The sequence below is a fragment of the Ursus maritimus genome (assembly GCF_017311325.1).
Source record: "Ursus maritimus isolate PB19 chromosome X unlocalized genomic scaffold, ASM1731132v1 scaffold_X1, whole genome shotgun sequence".
NCBI classification, from domain to species: domain Eukaryota; kingdom Metazoa; phylum Chordata; class Mammalia; order Carnivora; family Ursidae; genus Ursus; species Ursus maritimus.
The window spans coordinates 31,154,403-31,179,550 of NW_024423319.1; the positions used below are offsets into that span (position 1 = coordinate 31,154,403).

Genomic DNA, 25,148 nt, shown 5'->3' on the forward strand with positions numbered 1-25,148 from the left:
AAAAAAAAAAAAAAAAAAGGAAATTAAAAACTGCCCCATGCAGAGAATCACATGACAGTTTTGAATGATTTTTCCCCCCCAAAGACTCAGGGAGAGATGAGCAAGAAGAAAGGAGGTTCTCAATATCCACAGACCTAATAAGCCTCACTGTATTTATTCCTTAATCAAATATGACCCTGGTTCATCGATTCCACTCATTCTTACTTCAGCTCTGTACCAACAGCCCTGCAACACATAATTAGGTGTCTCCGCTTCTTTGGAGACAAGATTTCAGGGATGAACTTGGGTGATGTAACTAGGGAAAATGATGGTGACGTAAGCAGGAATAAGAGAGGAAATTAGGTGTGCAAAAATGAGAACGGTGACCTCACATATGTGGTGCCCTATGGCCAGATGTTTCTAGTTATGCCGATGTTAGGGGACTTGTTTCTACATCAGAAGAAAAACAAAGCATCTGGGCGGACTGAAGGAATTAGGTCCGTTGTATTTTTACAAGTGACAAGAGCAAAGCCGAAGGATGTAAAACTTGCATTTTTTTTAAAGGTCTTAAGTCTATTATTAGCTCAGGGTCCATCTGCTCAAGACATTTGTTTTTATTATTAGTCCTTATCACAAAGCCAGTTTGGCTGGTTTCCTTTTCTGCAACCTCCAGAGGACTATATGGAAATGAAAGATTTCTCTTTGACTTTTTATTAATATTTGCTTTTCAGAGGATCACTTCCATTTACATAACCCTCTAGCTTTCCCAGCTGGTCAACATTTCTTTCCTTGTCCTATTCTCCTTGTCAATATTTCAACACAGGTGAAATATACCTTTGGCAAAATAGTGTTTACAGGTCCTTCATTTTTGCAGTCAGCTCGGCAGGTGTAATCCCTTAAAATCATTGAATGAACAGATATTACACAGACTAAACAAATATTAGAGATACTATTACATTAAGATGCCATCATTTGCATTGAAGTTTAATAGTAGGAATGAAGGATATCCGGTGTAAAATAATACGATGAGAACAGCAATTCAGTGGGAAAAACTTAGTTTCTTTAATACTGAACTAAGAGAGAAACTACCATTACCTAAAAATCACTGGAAAATCCATGCATATTTTAGGAGATGTTCCTGTATGACGAAAGGATTGAATATAAACACAGAGATATGCAAATAGATCCACGTATGCGAAGTCATTTCCAATCGTATTGGTGACTGAAGCTAGAATTTCTCAAGGTGACATAGCATTACATGTATGTTTCAAATGGGTATCCTACCCACATTTGCACTTACTGTGATTAAGTGTAAATGAACTTTCCAGGCTGCTAAGGTGCTGAAGTCGGGCCTGCATGACCCCCGATCTGTTTCGAAGAGCTGGCATGGTCTGCGATTTTCGGTCTATTCCAAAGTGCTTTGACAGCCAGGCATCATGCACCCTAAAATAAATCCTAAAGTTAGAAAATGGAGTACTCTAATACTAGATCCCAATGTTCAGTTTTTTAAATTAAAAAAAAAACTAATAAATGATGAGGTTTCCACATGAACAGTATACTGTGTTCGATATTCTATCTACTATTACTTAGCTTAAATGAGGCAGCACTGGAAATTGTATGCAGTTTTCGCGTATATTTAAGAGTTTTCGCTATGAGAATATAATTAAAGAATTTAGAAAAAGCTTCTTACTTCCCTCCTTCTCCTCAAAACAATCAGAGTCAAGTGCCAACACTCCATAAGATTCAGTCTTTTGTCAAAAGGCGAGGAAGGGCGAGAGTCCCGGAAAAATAGTGAGAGGGTTGCTCAGAGTGGAAACGAGGTGGGGAGAACTCCCGGGGTTAGGTGTGCGAGAAGGAATGCCAATCGAATCTGTTTCTGGCCTGGAGTTAAACCTGGATCAGACATGTTTACTCAACATGTCTGTTACTAGCATGTGTGCCAACTTTTGTTTTCCTTCAGTTTTAAGATTCCCTTAAAAAAAATTATAGCTGGGTCATATGGGAACTCAGGAAGAAAAAGAGTTGGTCTGTCCTCTAGTAAACAGAGTGGGAGAGCCAGCGGAATCGTCGAGATTAAGGCTCATGGTGGTAGTTACCGTGCCGGCTCCGAGTCACGGGAAAGACAGTGGAATCTTCACCCGAATCACCCACTATCGGGATGTTGCCGACACTCAGCTAGGAACTCCACCCAAAGCGCCTGCTTAGTTTCTGGAAGTGCCATGGACTTTAACTTTTAAAAAAGGACTCTATGTGAGCTCCCTAACTCTACCCCCCAAAAATAGATCTTATTGAAATGAGGCATCTTTTCCTTAGGGTCCCTCAAACATGTTTTGAAGTATTTATTTCATTAAGACTTAGGTGGCCGAAAGAAGAAAACAGCTAATAGAGGATGCGTGTCCCAGCTGCTGTTGCGGATTTCTATTTACCTTAGCAACTGAAGTCAATATTGACAGGTTGTTGATAAAAGTGCAGACCTTGCAGTTGTCCCCACTTTATGATTTCCTGCCTTGCCCTGGATCTAAACCCCTTCTCACCTCTTTCAGAAAAGACAAGCATCTGTTCTAGGATTAGAACAGAAACTCCGCGTGTCACGCTAACCACTAGCCTTCGGAAAACTTAAAAATATATCAGTTCACACTAGTTTAATTTACGGTTTGAGTTGAAACATGTTAAATAAATCACAGGTAACTTCATGTGATCGCAAAATGAAGAATCTCGGTTTTACGTGGCATGATCAAGACTGCCATCTGTTGGAAGAGAAGGAAAAAAAGTGGAAACTGCGGCGGGAATTACCTTGCGATGTTTCTTTTCCCCATATATCTGAAGTGAAACAAACATACTCTAGAAAGAAAAACAACAGCACGTTAGTGAAATAGTGCCATGCTTCACATTTTAACAAGTAATATTTGAAAATTCACGTGTTACAAAGAATGGCCTATTTAAAACATATTACAATAATATGTTTTGGTATACAGACATATACACGTAACTACTTGTGGGTTTGCCATATTACAGCTTTCTAGATTTATTTGCTACAACTACCTTAGCCACAAAAAGCTCCATGTCTTCGCATACAATTCTAACGACATTAAAAAGCCTGTCAATGCAAATGATTCCACATTGTGCTCTAAAACGTTTCATAGCAAAGATCTCCAGTTTAGCCATTAATAACTAAAAAGAAAAAAAAAGTTTCTTAAGCCCTAAAACTTGGAGCAATTGCTATATTTTTATAATGGCATTAAAATACCTTGTATGAATCAAAAATCTCAAACACATCCAGAAATTGGGAGGATAGCATACTAAACTCCCATGTACCCAGCACCCACCAGCTTCAACGGTTATCAACTTAGGGCCATTCTTGTTTATCCTCTACTCTGAGCAGGTGTCCTGCTCTCCCTCCACCCTCCCTACCTCCTGTATTTCTTTTGAAGCAAACCCCCAACATCATATATTTTCATGAGTAAATATTTTGGCATAGTTTTTGAAAACTGTAACTGCCGTTTTGTTTGCTGATGTTTTCTGCAAAATTCTGGAAGACTTTACTATGCGCCGATTATCCTCTTTTTATTTTGAAAGACATGCACATAAGAACATCATTTATGCGTGTTCTTTCTTTCTTTCTTTTTAAAGTAAGCTCAGTGCCCAAAGTGGGGCTTGAACTCAATGACCCCGAGATCAAGAGTCACATGTTCTACCGACTGAGCCAGCCAGGAGCCCCTGTGTGCTATTTATCTAAAAATTTCTTAGATTTCATTCTAATTTTTCTTCTAGCTTTCAGTAAGGATGTACAGATAGCTCAGCAAACAATCGGACAACTTCCCACCTCCACCTAGGAAACAAGACTGGATTTTCCCCCAACCGCCTTGGAATAGAGATTGAAAAAAAAAATATATATATATATGCATTTCTGAAGCTGGTAGAATTACTCAGCTCTACAAAGGAGTACAAATTCTAAATTCCAGTAATTGAAGCTGCTCCATTAAAGCCAGCATCTGCTCCAAATGAATGCTTTTGGACAGCTGATGCCACTTCTAGTTTTCCAGATCACAGAGAGACTGCTGCTGGGCTGAACGGTGGTCTATTATTAGCTAATTTCTCTGATATCATAAGTATTCCATCTCCATGTTTTCTTCCATCTGCATGAAGCACCGGTGTGCTAGCCTCGATGCTACCAAGATAGTTGAATATTTCCTACCCTATTAGCAAATAGGCTGTTGGGGGAAAAAAGGTAACATTTAACCCCCAAATAAGGAGAGAATTTATGAAAATAAATTAATATAACTTACTCTAGAAGTATGAGAATGTTTATGAGCTCCTGAGGAGACACTTTATTCCAGTAAGTTAGGAGAGTATCTGAAAATGGAATAAATAAAGTGGTGGATCTTGAAATAAGTAAATAGCACAGTACACCCCAAAGTACCAATAACCTCGTTTCCACAACCATCAACTCACAGCCAGTTGTTTCATCCATCCTCCTCTCTCAGCTCACTCTCAGCTCAATACACACACTGTATTTGTTTGAATTAATTCCAAATGTATTGCTTTATCTGTAATTATTTTAACAATTATTTTTATTTACTTTGTAAATATTCTTTTGGATGGCTGATACTAATTTTCATATCATCCCTGAAGACAGAGGAAGGGAAAGAGACCTGGGGTTTTTAATGAACCTCCTAAAATTTTATGCAACATGGTGTGCTTATGCATATTTTTTGGAATGGAGGGTCAAGTACCTTTGCCTGCTATTCAAAGGGCTCTGTGAACCAAAAAGTTTGAGAACTTTAAACTTTAGGGGAAGAGATTATTTTTTCCTCTTTGCCTTTGCATTATAAACTCTGAAAGCCCTGGTATGTAAACACACACACACACACACACACACACACACACACACACGCGAGTTAAAAACAAAACAACAGCCTGAATGAAAATGGAGTTGCTTATGCTCCGCCCCACATCACCAAACCAAGACAATTACAGTTTCTGCTCTCCCAGGAATGGAATCTTAAACCAGTCAATTGGGAATCATCTGATCAGCACTAGTAAGGTAAGCCGCCTGATAGAGCCCTGGCATCCCCTAAACAAAAGTGACTTTGCAATAACCAACCCACTTTCTTTCCCTATATAAACTTCCTTGCTCTAGCTTCCTCCTACCTCTAAAAGTCTTTTCATTTTGTACAGCTCCTCAGGACTTCTCTCTGTCTGCTAGATTGGATGCTACCTGATTCTAATCAATTTTTTTGCTCAAATAAACTCTTAAAAACATGCCTGTTTATCTTTTAACCATATATCCACATGGATATATCGAACTATTCCAGATATAAAAGTCCCTTAAATCTATCACATATACTTCTCTTTTGACCTGCTTCTTTACTTCCAACATAGTGATTTACTGAGATTAAAAAAAAAGAAAGAAAGAAAAATACTGCTGCCACTCAACTCTCCATTCTTTTTTTATTTTTTTAAAGATTTTATTTTTAAGTAATACCAATGCCCAAAGTGGGGCTAGAACTCAACTCCGAGGTCCTGTTGCACGCTCTACCCACTGAATCAGACAGGCGCCCCTGTCCATTGCTTTTTTATGTTCCTCAGATATAGCTAATGATGCCAGTAGCTCTTAAATGTAAAAAGTTAAAGGCATCACACAAGTGGCAAATGACAAAACTGCCCACCCAGCTACAACGGGTGCAAGACAGGGCTGGAAGACAAGACAATGTTGGCCAAACGGAGGGGGGTAGGGGAGGGAGGACTGTAGGGATTTTGACTTTACTTCCAACTGTTTTTAAAGCCACGAGTATTGCTACTTTGCAAAACACTGATCCTCAAGAATAAAATGCTAAAATAGCACCAAATTAGATTTGTTTTAAAAAATAAAGCGAGCAGGGACTTCCAGTCTCCCCCCACTCCTGCCTTGGATTGCCCCGCTGCTCGGAGAAGCCCGGATCCCCCAGAAGCCACTGGGTTTCCGGCCTCTCTGCCTCTCGTCGAAGCTTGGCGTGAAGGCGCCATCTTAACGGTCTCGCGCATCGGCTCTTCCCGCCAAACAGCTGGGGCTTCCTTTCCACCCAAAACACCGGGACTTTCTGCCCATCCCTGAACCACCCCTGCGCCAGCCCTGCGCCCAGAGGCAGCTTCGCAGAAGGTCTGTAAAAGGGGTAAAGGCCTCATCCCAGCCGCGGCTTAACTCTAGTCAGCAGCTCCTCCGCCATTTTCTCGGCAGCGGCGGTAGCGCTGTCAAGCCGCTGGCCCGTCTCAACCGTTTCCAAATCCCAAATCGGTGAGACATGATGCAGGCTGGGAACATGGGTGGAGGAGACAGGGGAGGTGGTAAGAAACCTCCAGGAAGAGATAAATTACGGTTTAGTGTATGTGATGTGTCGTCTGACGATTTTAAAAAAACCTGGCTCACGCTAAAAGAGCTTCATGACAAAGAGCTACACCGTTTACAGGCAAAATTAGCCAGTTTGAGGAAAGAGCGATTGGCAGACGGAAGGTGGACGGGCTCCATAACCAAAATTAAAGAGCTGACCGAACAACAGAAAGTCCTTAGCAGCACCATTCATGACTTGCGAGATCAATTAAATGCAAAAGTATGTGACCGCTGTACGCTGAATGAAAGCTACAGGAACACACTACAGCAAGAATTTTATGATATCCAACAACAAAATCTTCACTTTATTGCTGAGCTTACTGAAGAAAGGAATAGGTTAAGAGAAGAAAATAAAAAGCTTTCTGCAAGACTGAATCAGCAGCAGTTTCACCCTTCTTTTTCTGATAGCGATGATGAGGATTTCGTTCCCTGTACTCAAAGGTCCGTGCCAGTTTTTTCGGTCAAGGAGCCTTCCCCAGGAACTCCGGTGCATCTGCCTAGCAGATTGATAAAGCAATCACAGACGACATCTGGACAAAAGGAACGACGACGAAGTCCTAAGTTTTCGATTCCGTTTTATAGTCAGGACCTCTTCGAGGAGCCAGAGACCTCTTCCCAGAAGATTTCTTCTAATAGCGCTAAGCCTAACACAGAGAGCAGTGCCCATCAGAAGTCACCTGGAGGTTTTCCTGTAACATCTACACTTGGTCCTCAAAGCGGGCATGGATTTCAAGATGTTTCAAACCTTCCTGAAGACAAGCTTGGCCAGCCAAAAAGGAAACAGATCTTCACCCAGAAGACCTCCACACAGAAGACGTCCTCGCAAAAGTGTGAAACTCAGATGGACTTCTCTTGGAGCCTTTCCAGTATTTCTAACACAGAAAACCCCACTACTCAAGTCATATCTGAAACTTCAGAAGACAATATGCCTGATTATAACGGAAGTTCATTTCCCCCTTTTACACAGAGTAAGGAAAAGCCTCCTGTAACTGTATTTCCCTTTGACTATACTTTAAAAGCTAGTGGGAAAAGAAGATCAAAGAGTGGTGTTGCTAAATACAGCATTGGGTTTTCTGTAAGAGATTGCACCCAGACACCTTCCACTGGACGATCCACTGTGAAGAATGCTAATAAACCTACAGGTACAGGGTATGATGCCGATAAGCCACAAGGTGATACCCAAAGTTCCATCTCGGGGTCTGCAATAAAGAGAAAAGCCAGAATACAGCCAGGAAGAGGGGGAAAGTAGCTTTCCCTCATCCTCTCAAGGAAGATGCTTTTCTTTTATGAGAGGACAGTCTTCCTGTCAATTCAGACTGTGTAACTGATTACCCCTGACTCTGATTCCATTTCTCAGGAAATAATAAGATAATAAGAACAAAAAAAGTTTGGCAAATGACTAAGACTTTGAAACAGTGAATTATTGCCAGTTAATAGAATAGAGCCACAAATAGAGAAGGAAATTCATTCTTTAGAATCCCTCTACTTCCATATAAAAGTGTAGAGGTCTGCCATCTTTTTGTTGAAATTAAGTTACTACTGTTTATGAACCAATAAAAAAGCCAAGCGAGGACCTGAAGAGTGTGGACTTACAAAAGTTCAACATTTAAATGCATATAGAGTGACTAAAATATTTACCAGACAAGACAAAGTAACTAGAATGCATCCATTGAGAAAGATCCAGAAGCAGATTTTTTCAGAATAAAATGAATATGACTTTACATGTACAAAAGATAAAGAGGAGATGTGACACGGACTATATACTAGTTATTAAAAATGTGCTTTTAAAAATCAAAAAGCAAGAGCAGAAGAAAGAAAAACCTAAAGAGCAAAAAACCAAATATTCAGCAAGCAAGGTCAACATTTAGAAGAGGAACAGAACCGTGAAGTTCTCAAGAAACAAAGCAGTTATGGTCTTATCCATGACATTAAAAAAGCAGCCAGAGACTTGTCCCTGGTTATCACAGTATATGGCGTGAGAGTGTGTTTGCTTGTGCACGCATGCACGTGTGCCTGTGTATGCACGTGTGTGCACAAGCATTCTACTGGAGTGGAGGAGAGGAGAAGTAGCAGTGCATTCCCCCCCACTCCTTTCCCCACCCCCTCCTTTTTTTCTCCTCCTGCCCCCAACTTAATTTCCCTGGGCTGTGGTGGTGGTATTCAGCGACTTTTTTTTTCTGTTTTTTTTTTTTTCCAGGTGTCTCTTAGGCCTTTTTTTTAAAAACAAATTTACTAAGAGAATTCATGTGCCAGAAAACCCATTTACATAGTGCACAACACAATAGTTCATAGTATTTTCAAAGAGTTGTAAAACCATCACCCCAGTTTTAGAATATTTTCATCACCTTAAAAAGAAACCCCGTACACATTAGCAGTCACTTTCCATGTTTGCCCACTTTTCACCTTGTAGGAAGACAAAAACAGTGAGCTGTGGCTGACTGATCCACTATCTCTCAGAATGAAATACCACCGGGGTTAAAAATGATCTCCCTTTCTTTCTTTCTTTACCAAAACAGGGAGGTACATCATATAGTCTCAATATAATCTTTGACTTTTACTCTAAATTATATAGTCTTAGAATTTAAGGATTATAGCTGTTTTTCTATTGTTTTATTAATATATTCTAGAATTTATTATTCATATATAGCTATTTTTAAGGTCCCTGATAATTATCAAATTATTTAATGTTTTTATAGCTTGCCTTATTTAAAAGATTTAAATATTTAAAATATTTAAATACAAAAATATTTAAACACAAAAATATTTAAAATATTTAAAATAGAATATTTAAACATGTTTAAGTATATTTAAAAATAAAGTATTTAAAAATATTTAAAAATATTTAAAAATATTTAAAAACAAAAATATTTAAAATAAAGCAAAAAATAGAAAATAAGTAAAATATAATGATTACAATAATCAGAACCCAGGTGCTTTTATGTTCTTCGTTCCTGCATACATGTTTTTTTAGTAAAAATATTGAGAAAAGGAAGAAGAGGGAAGGAGTTGTGTAAGTAAATGTGATATTTGGGAATAAGATAACCTTCTGATTTGACTTCCAGAGGACACACAGTTTATGAAAACCCTTTGGTTATTCTATCATATCAAGAACTGGTAATCCTAGTAAAGAATACAACCGTATGCTAAGGGGGAAAACCTGGAGCCTGGAGAACAGCCTGACACCACACAGTGCTGTGCGCTGGCCTACGAAGATAACAGCGGCGTTCCCGACCCTCAGAGAACCCTTCCTGTCTTTCTGTTTGCTTTTGGTTTTCCAAATCCTGGGTCAAATAAAAGCTAGTTATTATTTCCTTCTGTTTACATTGGTCATTTAATGCATATAAGCTCTGCATGAAAAAAATACGTTTAGCACTTTTAAAACTACTGTTTCATTTTAGAAATCAATTTTTAAATTAAAAAAAAAATAGTTCATGAACATGAGAGACTATGGACTCCAGGAGACAAACTGAGGGCTTCAGAGGGGAGGGGGTGGGGGAATGGGATAGACCGGTGATGGGTAGTAAGGAGGGCACGTATTGCATGGTGCACTGGGTGTTATACGCAAGTAATGAATCCTGGAACATTACATCAAAAACTAGGGATGTACTGTATGGTGACTAACATAACATAATTAAAAAAATAGTTCAAAGAATCAAACCTGTATGACCCAAATGAACCTATTTTAAGTTAGAAGTAGAGGAACGTTTTAAGGCCAGAGTCTTCAACGATCTGTTTCTAATGTGCCCGTGTTTTACATACAGGTGATGATCAAATACTGGTTGCATGAACCTGTGAGGGCGGATGTCAAGTAGAGACCATGCTTCATAAGCTGGTAACTCACCTTCAGAAATCATTTTTACTATATACAAGTAGCACATTAAGAGGCTTCTGATTTCATACTGATCCAATCGGTTATACTGGGATACACTACTCCTTGTGGAACTCTGTCGGGTCTGTAATAGAAAGACAGGACTTTTGTCAAACAAGATTGGTACTATAGTTTCCCATAGCCTTTAACTCAATAACTATTTGCATCATTAGTCCTGTTTGGGAAAATTCTAAGCCTAAATCCAAATTTTCTATCCCACTTGGAAGGTAAAAGAGCGGAATCATTCTTTGTTGCTACCGCACAGAGCACCGCCACTAGAAATTACCTGGGGGTCTTCACCAAGATAACAGTGTGTTTCATTCCTGTAATGTGTTTTAGTAGTAGTAAAAAATTAAACCATATGTGACTATTCCAGGAAAAATAGCTGGTACATGGAGGAGGAACTTAACTAAGGTATATGGAAGCACAGAAACATTTTAAGCTCTTTCAATTTGAGCCTTTCAGAGTTTATTAATTAAAATCCAACCTACAAATAATAGGTCAGGAAATCTGTATTTCTTAAAAAGGGCTAATATTACAAGATAATTACATGATGAAGAATCCAGTAATAATTTAAAACTACAGCTTCTACAAACTAGTGATGTTCCTTTTAATGACTTGTTAAAATATCAGTTGTTAAGCATGACAAGATCTGACTTATTTGGGGATTTATATGAATAGAGTATTAATCTAAAGAATTTACCTTATTAAAAGCCAGTTCTTCCACAGCTGAGCTAAACTGGGCTGGAGATACGCATTTACAAAACCAGGATTTACTAAGAACAAACTTTCACTTGGAGCAAAACACCTAGGTTCTGAATGTTTGCTAGCTATGTGATTATTAGCAAGTCATTTAGCTTCTTTGTTCTTTATCTGCCTTACCTAGGGTAGTGTCTGTTGACAGAATTCTAAATGATGTAAAACAGGAACCTTTGTGAATAAATTACTATTTACCCCAAGCCTCAAGGAAGTATATTCCAGTGGTTCTCAAGGGGCGGTTCCCAACCAGCAGCATCAGCACCACCTGGGAACTTGGAAATACAAATTAGCAGGCCCCATCCCAGACTGAATCAGAAACTCGGGGGGTGAGGGCCAGCCATCTGTTTTTATTAAGCCCCCCCAGGTGATTCTGATGCATGCTAAGAAAGCCACGATATAGGAGAAACATTGCTGGAATCAGAAAACCCGGATGCAGGTCTGGCCTGCCATAGCTGTGTGGTTGTCCTAAGTCACAGCCTCAGTTCTCATTCACAAATGAGTGGGAATTTATTATTTTTATGCGCCTTCCAACCCTAATTTTATATGATTCTGTGAATCTACGTAGCAGCATGACACAGCTTTATTGGTCTAAAATGAAGTTTCTCAGGGCGCCTGGGTGGCTCAGAGGGTTAAGCGTCTGCCTCAGGCTCAGGTCATGATCCCAGGGTCCTGGGATCGAACCCCACATTGGGCTCCCTGCTCAGTGGGGAGCCTGCTTCTCCCTCTCCTTCTACTGCTCCCCCTGCTTGAGTTCTCTCGCTCTCTCTGTCACATAAATAAATAAAATCTTTTTTAAAAAATTAAGTTTCTCAGGAGCCTGGGTGGCTCAGGGGGTTAAGCGTCTGACTTTTTTTCGGCTCAGGTCGTGACCTCAGGGTCGTGAGATCGAGCCCCACATTGGGCTCTGTGCTGCGTGTAGAGCCTGCTTAAGAGTCTCTCTCCCCCCCTCTCCCTCTGCCGCTCCCCCACCCCCACCCCCACCACTTGCTCTTCCTTTGTCTCAAAATGAAAATAAAATAAAATGAGGTTTCTCTGTCTCAAGGAAGACATATCCCAAATTTTAATGTTAGAGAATATATTCTGATTAAGTGATGATGGGATGCTGAGATCATCAATTTGGAGGCTTAATTTTTTTTTCTCCCATGTTAACTACTCTTACAAAAGAATGAAAGGCTGAATTAACCCTGCCAAGAAGGGATTTAAATGACAAGGTGCATTAGATATTTTAAACTTGAACCTTCCCTCTCTAGAACAGGTTACAGTGTACGAGGATTAAAGGAGGTATTCAAAGTTAGAACTCTTAATGATGAATGCCTTATCCTCCATAAACAGTTTTAAATATCCAAGTAGCAGCTGCCATGACAGGAAGCAACCACGGCAACATCCAAGAATTATGGGGTGCTTTTTACAGATCCAGACAGACTACAGGAGGGTAGAGAGCCTTTTATTTATCTAAAAAGACAGACTATTGTAGCCTAGCATATCCCTAGGGCTACCCCTCATATTTAGGTTCTTACATTTTCAACAGTTCCGCTCTGATCTGGAAATCCTGTTGCTCCTTCTGGGATGAGGGAACCTCTTGAATCCTCCCTCTTGATTCCATGTCCATTTTGAAAAGCCCCATAAGCTGGAAAAAGCCAAGTCCTTGTTAACAACCAGAAGAATAGTCAAAGAATATTTTTAAAAATAAGTACTGGGTTAATTGAAAGATAGATTTTAGGGAATAGATCTTGGTCTTCTAAAATGTGAAGTTTCTATTTTATATCAAAACACCACTTTTTTAAACCACTTGAAATAGTTCACTACGTATGAAACTACAAGAGGTTCCCCGGAAGTAATAAATGAAAGCCACACAATTTGAGAGCGAGTTTTACAGATAAGGAAACTTGGGCCCAGAAAAGGGAAGTGTCTTGGCTAAGACGGAGACAGATAGGATCGGAAACCAGTGTTCTTCTCATTAGCCTTTATTTTGTCAATATACCAAAGCTACATTTTAAACAAGCTTAGATAAGGAAACTTAAGCAAAAAAAAAAAAAAGTGGCTGCAAGTGTGAGTCAGATTTAATTAAACTTCAGAAGAGACCATGCTATGTAGAGTTGTTACGATGACGTATTTCGAAAATACAGAGCAGTACACGGTGCCTTCCTACACAACTATGCAATGTATAATCTTGAAAGGACTTAATTACCAGTGTCTTTGTCAGTGCTCAGACTCCCTCTATTTGTAGGTGAAGTGAAGCCACATGCAAACTCATCCCTGGATGCCTGTAACACAATGTGACACGTCTGTCATTTCAACAAATCTGTACACGAGGATGAGAAATCGGAATTAACAGAATGAGAGGGCACCCTAACTCTAAACGAAGCTCACTGTCAAAGTCTGGACCAGGTATCACCGTTGGCATTTAGGTGACGTCTCTTTAAAAACGGGGCACTAGTGTACTTTGCAAGCAGGACCTCTGGCCGAGTAGCAGAACCCTAGATGCCTGGTAAAAGCGGCAACGGTTGCAGTCCCATCATGGCTCAGTAATCCTCCTTGAATGCTAGGAGGGGTGTGACCAGAAGCCCTAGATGAATTTGAGCTACAGAAGAAAGAACAGAGAAGTAAAATACTTCCACATCTCACTGTTGAATGTTGTGGAGGGAGCGTAAGCGTGAGTTACTGCGATTGTGAAAAAGACCAGCCTAAAACCCAGGGAGATAATGCAGCACCCACATTTAGCTGATGTCCCAAATCGGGAGCTTTAGGCAATAAAGCCAGCAGGGAGGCTTAAAAGCAGCTTTCTCGGGAACCCCAGGCCGCCTGGACGAATCGACTAGGACATTTGATAGGGGTAATTTCCAAAGGGAGGTGTAAAGGACGCAGTTGAACCTCGGAAAGCGGGAAGGTGATCCTGGGCCGTTCGGAACACGGAGTGGGGGCAGGGCAGGACTTGATAGTCCCTCTGGGCAGACTACAAAGCATAGCACACACTTTAATAGGGTGACTGGTAAAAGGGAGCATATCCAGAAGAGTGTAACCAAGATTGTCAAGGGTTTGGGAAGGACAAAAGATGAAGTGGAGATACCTGGTTGGGAGAAAAACTTAGAAGGCACTCGTGCAAGGGGTATCACGTGGAGGTGGGAACAGATGTGTGCTCTGGATCTCTAAGAAGGCAAAACTGGGACAAGTAGATAAGAAAACCTTTTAGGTCTAACGGGAGAAGGAGAGTTTTAATTATTACAAAGGCAAAATGTTGTTTTGCCAAATGGGAGACTGGTCACCCTCTGAAGTTCCTTTTAACACTAAGATTCTAAAGGGAGAAAAAAGCACAGACCAGTTGTGCTGAGCTAAAAGCAACTCACAGAAGAGCTAAAAGGAGGCTGTCCCAGGAAGGGAGAAGCAAAGGCATACAATTTCCCCCCGGTGCCTCACACTTTGGAAGTGAAGAATCCTTCCTTCAGTTTTCAGGTTGAGTGTGAAGGTAAAGTAAATCTTACAACACTGGGTGCAAGGGATTCTTGGTATTCTCTCGGACCTTGTTACTCAGAGTGTGGTCCTTGGACCAGAAGCAGGCCAAAGTGTGTTAGAAACGCACAGTCTCAAACTCCACCACAGGCCTACCGAGTTAGAGTCTCGGTTTTAACAAAACCCCCAGTTGATCAGTATGCACATTAAAGTAGGAGAAGCAGGGGCACCTGGTGGCTCTGAATCACTGTTCTAGAAAAAAAGTATTAACTGTAAAAATGGAATGAAAAGTAATGATTAAGGTAGAGACCATACAGCCTATGATCACAATTCCAAACGCAGTCAATGGAATGGGATGAAACGCCAGTGGAAGCACGTCACTACTTACAGAGTTAGGCGTGCCTGCACAGGAGTACAAGGTGTCGCGGCCTGCTAGCCGCTGTATGTTGTCCAAGAGCAGTCCAACAAACGGCAGGTACAGTTGCGCAATTTTGGCCTGTTGGTTCTGAAAAGTAATTATCCAAAGCTTAGTAGGTATATACTATGTCCACATCACACATAAAGCTGGCCCCATCTATCAGTTTCAAGGCTCAAAGTGGACTAAAACCCGCAGCAAATTAGTGAAGCATGAGGCTGTCTATGCTTATAAGCCTCCGAACCCATAGCCACAGAACTTTCTTGGTATTTGGATTTACGCACGATACGGAGTCGAATCACATCCCTCAGGAACGACATAAAGTAAAAGGCAAAAGTTCATTCTGTTAAAAATAGCAGTGGACCTAGAAAGCAGATGATATCAGTCCTGTTCTTCAAGTCCAGCGAGGGTTGAGTTTTCATGAGCACAGGGATCGTGCCTGTCTTGTTCACCGCTTCAACCCCAGTGCCCGGGCAGACGGGAGATGCTCAATACAGCTTAGCGGAATAGATGAGTCGATGGAAGAAGTGAAAAAATGGTGAGTTACTGGGGTGCCTGGCTGGCTCAGTCAGTTGGGCGGCCAGACTCCTGGTTTCGGCTCAGGTCAGGATTTTGGGGTCCTGGGATCGAGCCCTGCATGGGGCTCCCTACTCAGCGTAGAGTCTGCTGGTCCTCTCCCTCTGCCCCTCCCCCTGCTTGTGCTCCCATGAGCTCTCTCTCTCTCTCTCTTTCAAATCTTTTAAAAAAAAAGGTGAGTCACTCTATTCTTTCAAGAAACATTTTTTGTTGTTGTTGTTTTCACCAAAGCGATTAAGATAATGCGACCTTGGCCCCTTGAGTCAATTGTTTAAGACTTAGGAGACTGATATATTTGTAAATAAATGTATTTATTTATCTCCTGGCCACTAGTAGTCTTAACGCGGTACCTCTTATATGAAAATATATTTATTGCTTCTCTCAGCTCTAGACATTCCTCACCCGACACGTACATACACTCGAGTCAGCAAAAACAGTGGATGTAATGGCATAAAAGTTGCCCTTCACATTTCATGACTTCGGGAGGTTTTTTCTGGAGACTTAGAGAGGCCTCTAGGGCTCAAGAGTCAATGTACAGAATACAGAAGATCAATAGTACTTCCTTGTTGCTTGAATTTGCATTTGCTATTCAGGTTGAACAATTTTTCATACTGTTCATTATTTCTGGGACTCTGCCCCAGCTTGTGCTGATGGGCACATAGGTCTGAGAACCAACAATCGAGTCCAACTTCCCGCCCAAGGCAGGAATGGCCCTTCCCTGCATCCCTGACAAATGGTTCACTTTCACACTCCAGCCTTCTCCTGGGTTCTGTTAGAAGGGTCCTTTAGCTCTGTGCTCTGGGACTACAGGGAGTCAGGCCACTTCCTAACTGTACATGGCAACTCTCCAGTTAAGCTGTTACCACGGATCAGCTTAATCCATTCTTCGCAAGGCTAAGCGGCCCGAATGACTTTCCTTTATTCTTCACGTGGCTTTGGTTTCAAGACTTTTCCCCATCGTGGTCACCCTGTTTTGGCAGTTCTCTAGTGTTTCAGTGTTTCACTTTGGATTTGACAGGCACTACGGTCTCACGGCTAAGAACACAGATTTTGGACCTTATACATGTATGAATTCCCAGTCTCCTGCTGCTGGTCCTTGACTGTGATTAAATCACTGAGCCGCTGCTTTCTTTTCCGTAAAATGGGGATAATAATAATGATATTAATTCAGGTGAGGTATTTAATATAGTGTCTGACATGTAGCGAGTCCTCAATAAATTTTAGCTGCTATTATTAACACTATAGCTTCTAGATAGGAGTCTGCTGTGTTCGATAGTGTTCACTAGGAAAGGAGACACTACAACTCTCTCAGGGGAACAGGAACACGGGAAAACATACAGTGTAAAACATATTAAGCTCTGCCTGCGCAAAAGACAGAAAACAACCTAAGAATGTATTACTAGAAGACAGTTTAAAATAAGGCATTATCCAGGGGCACCTGGCTGGCTCAGCGTGCGACTCTTGATCTCAGGGTTGTGCGTTCAAGCCCCACGTTGGGTGTGGAGCCTACTTAAAAAATAAATAAATAAAATAAAACGAGGTATATCCGTATGATGGAATAATATGCAGACTTTTTTAAGTGGTACATCCAATCTTCAGGATGTATTAAGTAAAACAAAAGAAAAATGCAAAATGGTTCCCTATGTGTATATATATATATATATACATATGTATGTATATATATCTATATGGGCTTGTGCATGCCCAAAGTATGTATATGAAACTGATAAGAGTAGCTACTGCTGGAGAGATGAATTGGGATGAAATGGGAGAGAAATACAGTGGCTAACTGAACATAAAAATAAAAAAAGGAAATGGGAGAGAGGCATTTTTTAACCATGTACATGGATTACCAAAAAAAAAATGGTGGGAAGGTGGGGAGCAGTGCAGGGGGGAGAATGGAAAAAAATTTGCTCACGACCCAAGTTAAAAGTGCAATTCTCTTAGGTGTGACCATCTCTTGCAGTGGCTACAGGAACAGATACAGACCTCGGGGCAAACATCAGTCACTGGACATTTGTGTTCTGAGTAGAGAAGAGGTCTCAGAGTCATTCTAACAAGTTAGATCTCCCAAAGCAGTTTACGAGTAGCACATAATAGGGACGAGTGACACCCTGATAATTTCATTAGAGGAGGGGCCGAAGAGTAGCAACACGGTTGGGGGGTATGACTAGGGTATCTCAAAAGCAGCCTTTCCATAGGAAGCATTTTTTTTTCCTTGACTGTATATTTATTTGGGGTCACTTCGGGGGACCCAATAAAAACACTGGAAGCCTAAAGCGTCCATCTCTACCCTTACCTTGGCGTCACCATTAATGGCGAACATGTTTTACTTGAATGTATTTGACAAATGACCCCTTACTCAGGCCACCTGTGAATTCTTTGGACCCAACAGCGAAAGGAATTAAAGCCTTGGTTAACCAGGCCCATGAAGCCAGGTTCTAGCAGAGGGAATCCCATACTCATTTAATAGCTGTTTAAAGCTTTTGAACAAAGAGAAAAGGGCTTTAGAAGTCACCGAAGGGGTAATGAGTTTGGCGTTTCAATCTTTCCCACACTCCCAAACCTCAAATACTCAAGTAGGCATAGTGTTGAACTTTTACAGATAATAAGAGTTATGTGTGTGTGTGTGTGTGTGTGTGTGTGTGTGTACTGTAACATCTCAGAATTTTAAAAAGGAAATAATGTCCAAATATGTGCTAGAAAATATTTCAAATTCTACCTCTAGATAAGACACCCGTGAAATCCCATGTTCCTGCACTTTCATCTGAAGAGGCAGAGGTAAAGAACACACCTTCCTGCTTCTGGGAGGGGAAGTTCATTTGGTGCTTTTCCCAGGAATCCTTTGAAATCATGGCTAGAGACATTTTCTGCCACATTGCCTAAGATCCTTTCTTGCACTACGAGGCATAAGCAGCAGCTCACCAGAACCCAGGGGTAACTGGCAGTTTTAAAGGTTTGACAAAGCTGGGGTGGAATGGCTGCCCTTTGAGATAGCCTTTCATTTAGATACATGATACTCATTACCTTGTGTTACGTCAACATCGACATTCACACACAAAAATGAAAATAGCACATAACGGAGCAATGGGAATATGTTATTATTGTTATAACGTGCCAGAAACCCATGCAAACAGTGGCAAGGAACAAATAACATCTTAACACTGAGTTCAAATCTACTTTAAGGTAGAATCACGTGACGAAAACTGGCAAAATGTGTAAGTAAAAAAACCACTTAGGAATTAAAGAAATATAACTGGAGGTAGCTGGCAGGCACCTTCTGCTTATCAAGGACAAACGGGAATGCTATAGAAAAAGAATACGCTCTGTCTCCAGTACGCCTTCCAAAGCAATGACAGTAAAAAAGGATACCCTAGTTTTTATTCGTATTTGAATGTAAAAACCAAAGGACAAAATATTAATTATGAAATAATATGACGTTACCTTGAGCCATTTGATTCTAGGTACGTAAGTTAGGTTATTCTAAATCCACAGAGTTTGCAATCTACATTTTTTAGCCCATAGGGTTTAATGTTAATAAGATCTGAATATATATGGGTTTTTTTCAACTTTTTTTTTTAAGATTTTATTTGACGGAGAGAGAGAAAGCGCAAGCAAGGGGAACGGCAGGCAGAGGGAGAGGGAGAAGCAGGCTTCTCGCTGAGCAGGGAGCCCGATGCGGGGCTGGATCCCAGGATCCTGGGATCATGACCTGAGCCGAAGGCAGACGCTTAACCAACTGAACCCCCCAGGCGTCCCCTGCGTATATATGTTAAAGGTGCAGCAAACAGCAACCGCAGCTATGGCCTTCACACACACACAATGTACAATGTCTATGAGGTTTAGAGCCACACCCACATTTTTTCAGTAAGAAGAAAATCTCATATTACTTATTTCATATTTGACATAGTGAACATATCTTACTATCAATCACTTAATCGATAATATAATTGATTTAGGGATATATATTTGAGGAGGTATACTAAGAAATATATTTGAAGACGTCCACATGGCTACAACCGTATATGATTTTTTAAAAAGCCTAATTAGCTTATGTAACGACTCATGAGGCAGTTATGTTGTTCTTTACACACGATTTGAGAAACCGGTGTTTTTCGTCAATAGTTAACAGTATTTTTATTTATTTATTTATTTATTTATTTATTTATTTATTTATTTATTTAAAGATTTTATTTATTTATTCGACAGAGATAGAGACAGCCAGCGAGAGAGGGAACACAAGCAGGGGGAGTGGGAGAGGAAGAAGCAGGCTCCCAACGGAGGAGCCTGATGTGGGGCTCGATCCCAGATTGCTGGGATCACGCCCTGAGCCGAAGGCAGACACTTAACGACTGTGCCACCCAGGCGCCCCTCAACAGTATTTTTAAAACCTAATCACTTAACACCGAAACAAATGTTATTTATAAAAATAAGTTCATCAATGCTCTTCTTATGTTCCTTACTGAGCACGTCATCTTTAATGTAAAATCTTAGCAGAAATTTACCAACGTGATACTGATTAGAGGGCCGTCCTTACCTTGTGTTGGTATCTAGTGTCAAATGCATGTTTTATCAAAAGATTCTTTACGACAGAAATAGCTGTATATCTGATCTCATAATTGTCTTGAAGGGCAATGGCGGTTTCCCTCAGAAGTAAACCAACCAAGAAGTGATGCTTGCAATATTCATCTGATAAACTGTATTCAAGATTTGAATCTGCAGTACAATGAAATGTAAAACCCATTTATAAAAATAATCCAAAATTACCTTAACATTAAAATACCATATTTATTATTTAGTAATATGTGATCATGCTAGCAAGAGCATTTTATTCTTACTAAGATTTTATTCTTAACAAATGTGAACAATTCTTTTGTCATGTAGAATGAGCATGCAAAATTTTTACAAGACAGGCGCACTCACAGTTCGGGCTGTAATATTAATGATCGTTTCAGTCGGTAAGATAGTCCCTAGATTTCTTTTTCCTAGATTCTTTTTAACTCTTAGGAGTCTTAATACTGAACCCAGAATGAAAGAATATTGTATTTGGCAATATCTTAACACATGTCTTTATATCTGAAGAGATTTGGTTACAACTACAAATTGGACTGATTCTATGCAACGATACTTGAGTTACTGATCTGTTTACACTCGCAGAGGAGGAAAAGGAAGACAAAGACAACTGAATCATTCTGATGGCATTCACTGCGGACTGTTCTAGTGAATGTCACATACTGGCCCAAATACAACGGGATACTGGAACAGTGAGAAAAACAGCCTCGTCTCACTCCCAATTCATCAGCAGGCAAATACAGATTTTTTTGACTTCAGAAAATCACCACTTCAGACTATGCCTTTCACTCCCTTTTAGACCTCAGTCCATTTTAAATCCCAGCTGCTAATCTCCTGGTTGGGACCTGCCTTGTAACTACTCCCAAGGGATTGTGATCAAGTTTAGTCATTTCTACAGTAGATTTGCACAATCTTTATTTCCTCTCCTCTACCCTGGAATTTAATTAAGCCGTAAAGCTAAAGGACACGTTTTCAATTTTTTTTGGGGGGGGGCTCTTCCGCAGTTTATATAATGCCACGTATTCAGTTAGGACATAATAAATGCTGTGAGTAGTCAGATTTAATCCTAAAATCCTGATGTTCTGTCGATCCCCTCTTTTCTCTGCCATCCTCACAGCTACCAAGAAATCCCGGGGAAGCATCTGAGCCATACATGCTCTAGGCAGCTGAGTTTCCTCTTTCGTGAATCCCCGAGCACTTTCCACGCACAAGGGCCAGTCGTGACTAACCCCGGCGGCTCTATCTGGGGTAGCTTCTGCAATGGCAGTTAAGTTTGTTTGTTTGTTTGTTTGTTTGTTTTTTTTACTGCAGTGATTTGAATAAATCCAATCGGGGACTTTCATCCAGACCTTCAAAACAGCGGCCAAGCAGTCATTAGACAGGGTCAGAGAGAAGGGAGGCAAGCCCGGGAGAGAGGACACACGCTTAAAGAACAGGTAACACCGTCCGGTCCTCACGCTGCCTTGAGCAGGAACTTGTTTGCAAACGGATTCCTCTAGCAATCACTGGGTAAGCTTACTCTAATAGGAAACAGGTAATACTGCTTCACACACCGCGTCCTCGGTTTTCTGAGTCGTTAGCCTAAAGCCTCCCTGTGGCTAGGGACGTTGTGAAAAGCAAAGCCCCTCCCCGTCCATCTTAAGCCATTCATCAAATCAATTGTTTTTAAAGACAGTGAACCACTTTAGAGTGAACCGAGTTAAACCTACCTACTGAAGTCAAACGGTCCACCGCAAATGAAAAAAAATCTAATTAATATATGAAAAGAAAAGGGACAAATAAAAAACATAGTAACATAAGAATAGTGCTACACAACAAAGCATTCAATAAAACTAGCAATGGTGTTAACTGAAGGCATTTCATACATTTAATACATAACGACAAATTACAATTCCACTCTGCCTTTACGCTTCTCTTCTGACGTTCCTTTCAGCAGAAATGCATTTCTATGTTTTTTGGTTTTTTGGTTTTTTTTTTTTTTAATTCGGTCTCATGTAAGAGTCCAAACACTACTACATGTAGAGAGCAATTTTACTACTATCTGACTTCTCTGGTTAAGCAGCCATTGAGGTAATACGCCTCCTTCTCCACGCTACGACTACTCTCACTCTCACTATGAAGCACGTGCAGAATACCATTAACGAACGTATCTTCGGACAGGTAACGATTCTGAGGTTACCTTTCAATTCACGGTTTACCTAGAAAGCGTTACACTACGCTAGCGCTAGCCCCCCCGAATAGAAAAGCACCATTTCCAATGATGGAAAATGCAAATAGATACCTTGAACGCGCTGGAGTTTAGGTTTTGCAAATGCCATTGGCAAATTCAGAGGAATGTAATGTTCGTGATTGCAAATCGTTTGCAGAAATTCAAACTTGTATTCAGCCAGAACCTAAACGGAAAGCAGCGACACATGAACTCCCTTTGTCGTCGGCATTTACTATTTGAATAATTAAATACAGGGCATTAATTTCCCACACAGAAGTGCTCGCTGTTTTACGCACACCTTGAGATGTGACCCGCGCAGGAAAGAGTTAACGCGGCAGGCTCTCCTTTTAGAGAAAGCCTGCTCGCAAGGTTGGTTGTTGGCTGGCATTTGGGAAACTGGATTTCGAAATGCTCCCTACGTGATGAGGTTGTGCCTTCCCTGACAGCCTGCTTACACTGTTTGTCCAAACGATGTGATTTATTGTAAACACCTGCTTTCTTTCCCTTTCCCGCCTCTGGAATTTTGACCCATCTCCAATATACGGCCAGCCCCCAAGAAACCACCTAGACTCCTAGTCTCAAATGGGCTTCCCTGGACAGCAGTGTTGCACGCGTGTGGCTGTATTTTCACTGCGGGAGGAAGGCTGTGCTACGTGCAACCTTCACAGGAGGGAGGAGGGCGGGCGCTCGGGAAGCCTGTGTGAGAACCGCCAAGGACGCCACTTAATGCGTTCTTCCCTTACTGTTCCAGCTGCGTATCCTCACTGTGTCACCGTCATGAATCTCAGCCGTGACTAAGACTGCCAGAACCAAATGCCCAGTCCTGTGAGTCTTTCCAGCGCACCGCTGAACTTGTGGGGGGTCTCGGGGACTCCCCAAACACTACCCAGTAGCCCCTGCCTTGAGGGACAGCTATACTCAAAGTACCTAAACAAAAACAGCAGCTCCAAATCCCCCGGAGAGTAACTATCACCCTTGGTCTCACGCTCTAAGGTCTGACGGCCGCTACGGGGACGTCCTTGTAACTTACCTTAGGATCTTTGGGGCTGAATCCAGATATGTAGTCATTTATCAGATTGAAAACAAATCCTCTATCCATTAGTGTCAGACAGCGCTACAGAAACCAAAACAAAATGAACAGTGACATAATTGTGGAGGTCTGGCAAGGATAGCTTTTTAACATTTTCAAGTTCGTGGCACAGGAAGGGCACGACATTCTCACTTTTACAGGTAATAAAATAATGGCTTTCAGAGTTTTACCGCAGGTGGCCTTAAAGAAGGAGATAAAGGGTAAGTGATTTATTGTTGGAATTGGGTCCCAACTGTACAATTTTCATATAGAGAGATGCACATATATACATATATATACACACAAATACCCATAGATCTAGAAACATATATATACATATACACGTATATAGACATGTAAACACCTATACATACACATATGTACAATCTATTCGGCTACTCCGTCTCATTTTGGTCAATTCTAAAAGTGAAGCGTACAGTGATCAGTTAGCTACTAAAAGTGGGGTTTGGCTATGGCAGCATTTCGGACCCAAAGAGAAGGCTCTCCTGTGTTCCATGAAGTCTTGGCCTATTCATACAGCCCTCCTCCGTGACAGCCCTCACCGCTGTCCAGAGGACCCCACTGTCCTTGCCCTAGTTAAGGCTCTCATCACGGGGCAAGCGCACAACTCCAGGAAGCCTCCGAACCAGTCACCTCCTCGTCCATCTGCTTCCAGATTCATCTCCAAGTCCAAGCCCTAATCATGTCACCTTCCTTCCCAAGAGCTTTCATTATTTCCCTATTGCCTTTACTATCATTTCCAACTCCTTAGCCTGGCATTCAAGGACACTCACAATGTCGTCCCAACCTACTTCTCCCGTTTTACCGCCCAACACAGCTCATCTGCTTATTATCCGCTCCGGATGCGCTGTGTATTCCCACCTCGGGGTCTGTGCTCGGGCCAGGCCTAGCTAGTAATTCTAGCAATACTTCTGCTGAATCCTACCCATTCCTCAACGTTTGGGTGAAACCTCATCTTCCTGAGCCATGTTGGCCCACAAGTCCCTTGTTAAATATTTTTTTCTATGCTCGCTTGTATTTTACTTATTAGTTCCCTTTTTACCTAGACAGGACAATAGGAAGTCTCTCTTTCTCTTGGTGCTCTCCACAGGGCCCACACTATTTCTGTGAAATACAAGGAACTCAATATTTGATTAACCGGCTGTTGGCATCTCATTTCTCACGGTGACTGAGGCAGTGTTCTAGAGAATCACAAAGATGAACGTGACACGGTCTTTACGCTCATCCAATGGTAAAGACAAATAAATAATTAAAAGACAGCACGGTGAGAAGTACCACAGAAGTATGGAAAGGATGGCTGAACCACAGAAGGGGCGCTCAACGCACGCCATGGGAGGGTGAGGGCAGAGCTGAGCCTCAGAGATGAATGGCCTCTACCAGGCAGACAAGGGGAAGGGACTGAGGTTCTAGTTGGGTGCCTGACTCTGCTGTCCTCACTTCTGCCAGCATTTCAGCAGCAAACTTATCCTCACCAATCACTGGTCTTTCTCCATGGCATACAGATCAAAATCGAAATTCCTAGCCTGACCTTCGAGGCCTCCCATCGCCTGGCACCACACGGGCTTCCTGGCCCTACCTCCACACATCCTGAATGCTCTGCACAATGACTTTCTCGCTCCTCCCTAAACCATTCCCGGACACGCATCTTTCCTCCTCTTTGCTCACAGTTCCTCTACCTGTAACACCCTCAACTCTTGTCGAGGGGAACTCTTCCTCTAGGCTCTGCTCACGGTTCCTGGTCATAATCCCTCCTGTTCTGGTCTTCCTACCATATCTTGTTTCTGCTTACAGCAAAACAGCCACTCACACTGTATCTTGAATATGTATGAGAAATGGGATTTCAGAGACAGCCTCCCCCCCCCCCCC

At 41.4% G+C, this 25,148-nt stretch overlaps 1 protein-coding gene across 2 annotated transcripts in view; it reads right to left on the reverse strand.

The window, feature by feature from the left end:
- Positions 1-25,148, reverse strand: part of DOCK11 (dedicator of cytokinesis 11) — a 137,147-nt gene that overhangs the window by 50,874 nt on the left and 61,125 nt on the right. The window contains exons 29-39 of one of the 2 annotated variants that reach the window (XM_040628795.1): positions 23,223-23,306; positions 22,265-22,376; positions 21,693-21,731; positions 19,949-20,127; positions 14,809-14,925; positions 13,162-13,237; positions 12,491-12,600; positions 10,188-10,299; positions 4,266-4,332; positions 2,773-2,820; positions 1,280-1,422 (exon numbers count right to left, since the gene is read on the reverse strand). In XM_040628795.1, coding sequence (XP_040484729.1) covers positions 1,280-1,422; positions 2,773-2,820; positions 4,266-4,332; positions 10,188-10,299; positions 12,491-12,600; positions 13,162-13,237; positions 14,809-14,925; positions 19,949-20,127; positions 21,693-21,731; positions 22,265-22,376; positions 23,223-23,306 — 1,087 coding nt within the window. The remainder of the gene's footprint in view (positions 1-1,279; positions 1,423-2,772; positions 2,821-4,265; positions 4,333-10,187; positions 10,300-12,490; positions 12,601-13,161; positions 13,238-14,808; positions 14,926-19,948; positions 20,128-21,692; positions 21,732-22,264; positions 22,377-23,222; positions 23,307-25,148) is intronic. The other variant, XM_040628803.1, reaches the window with a different exon arrangement.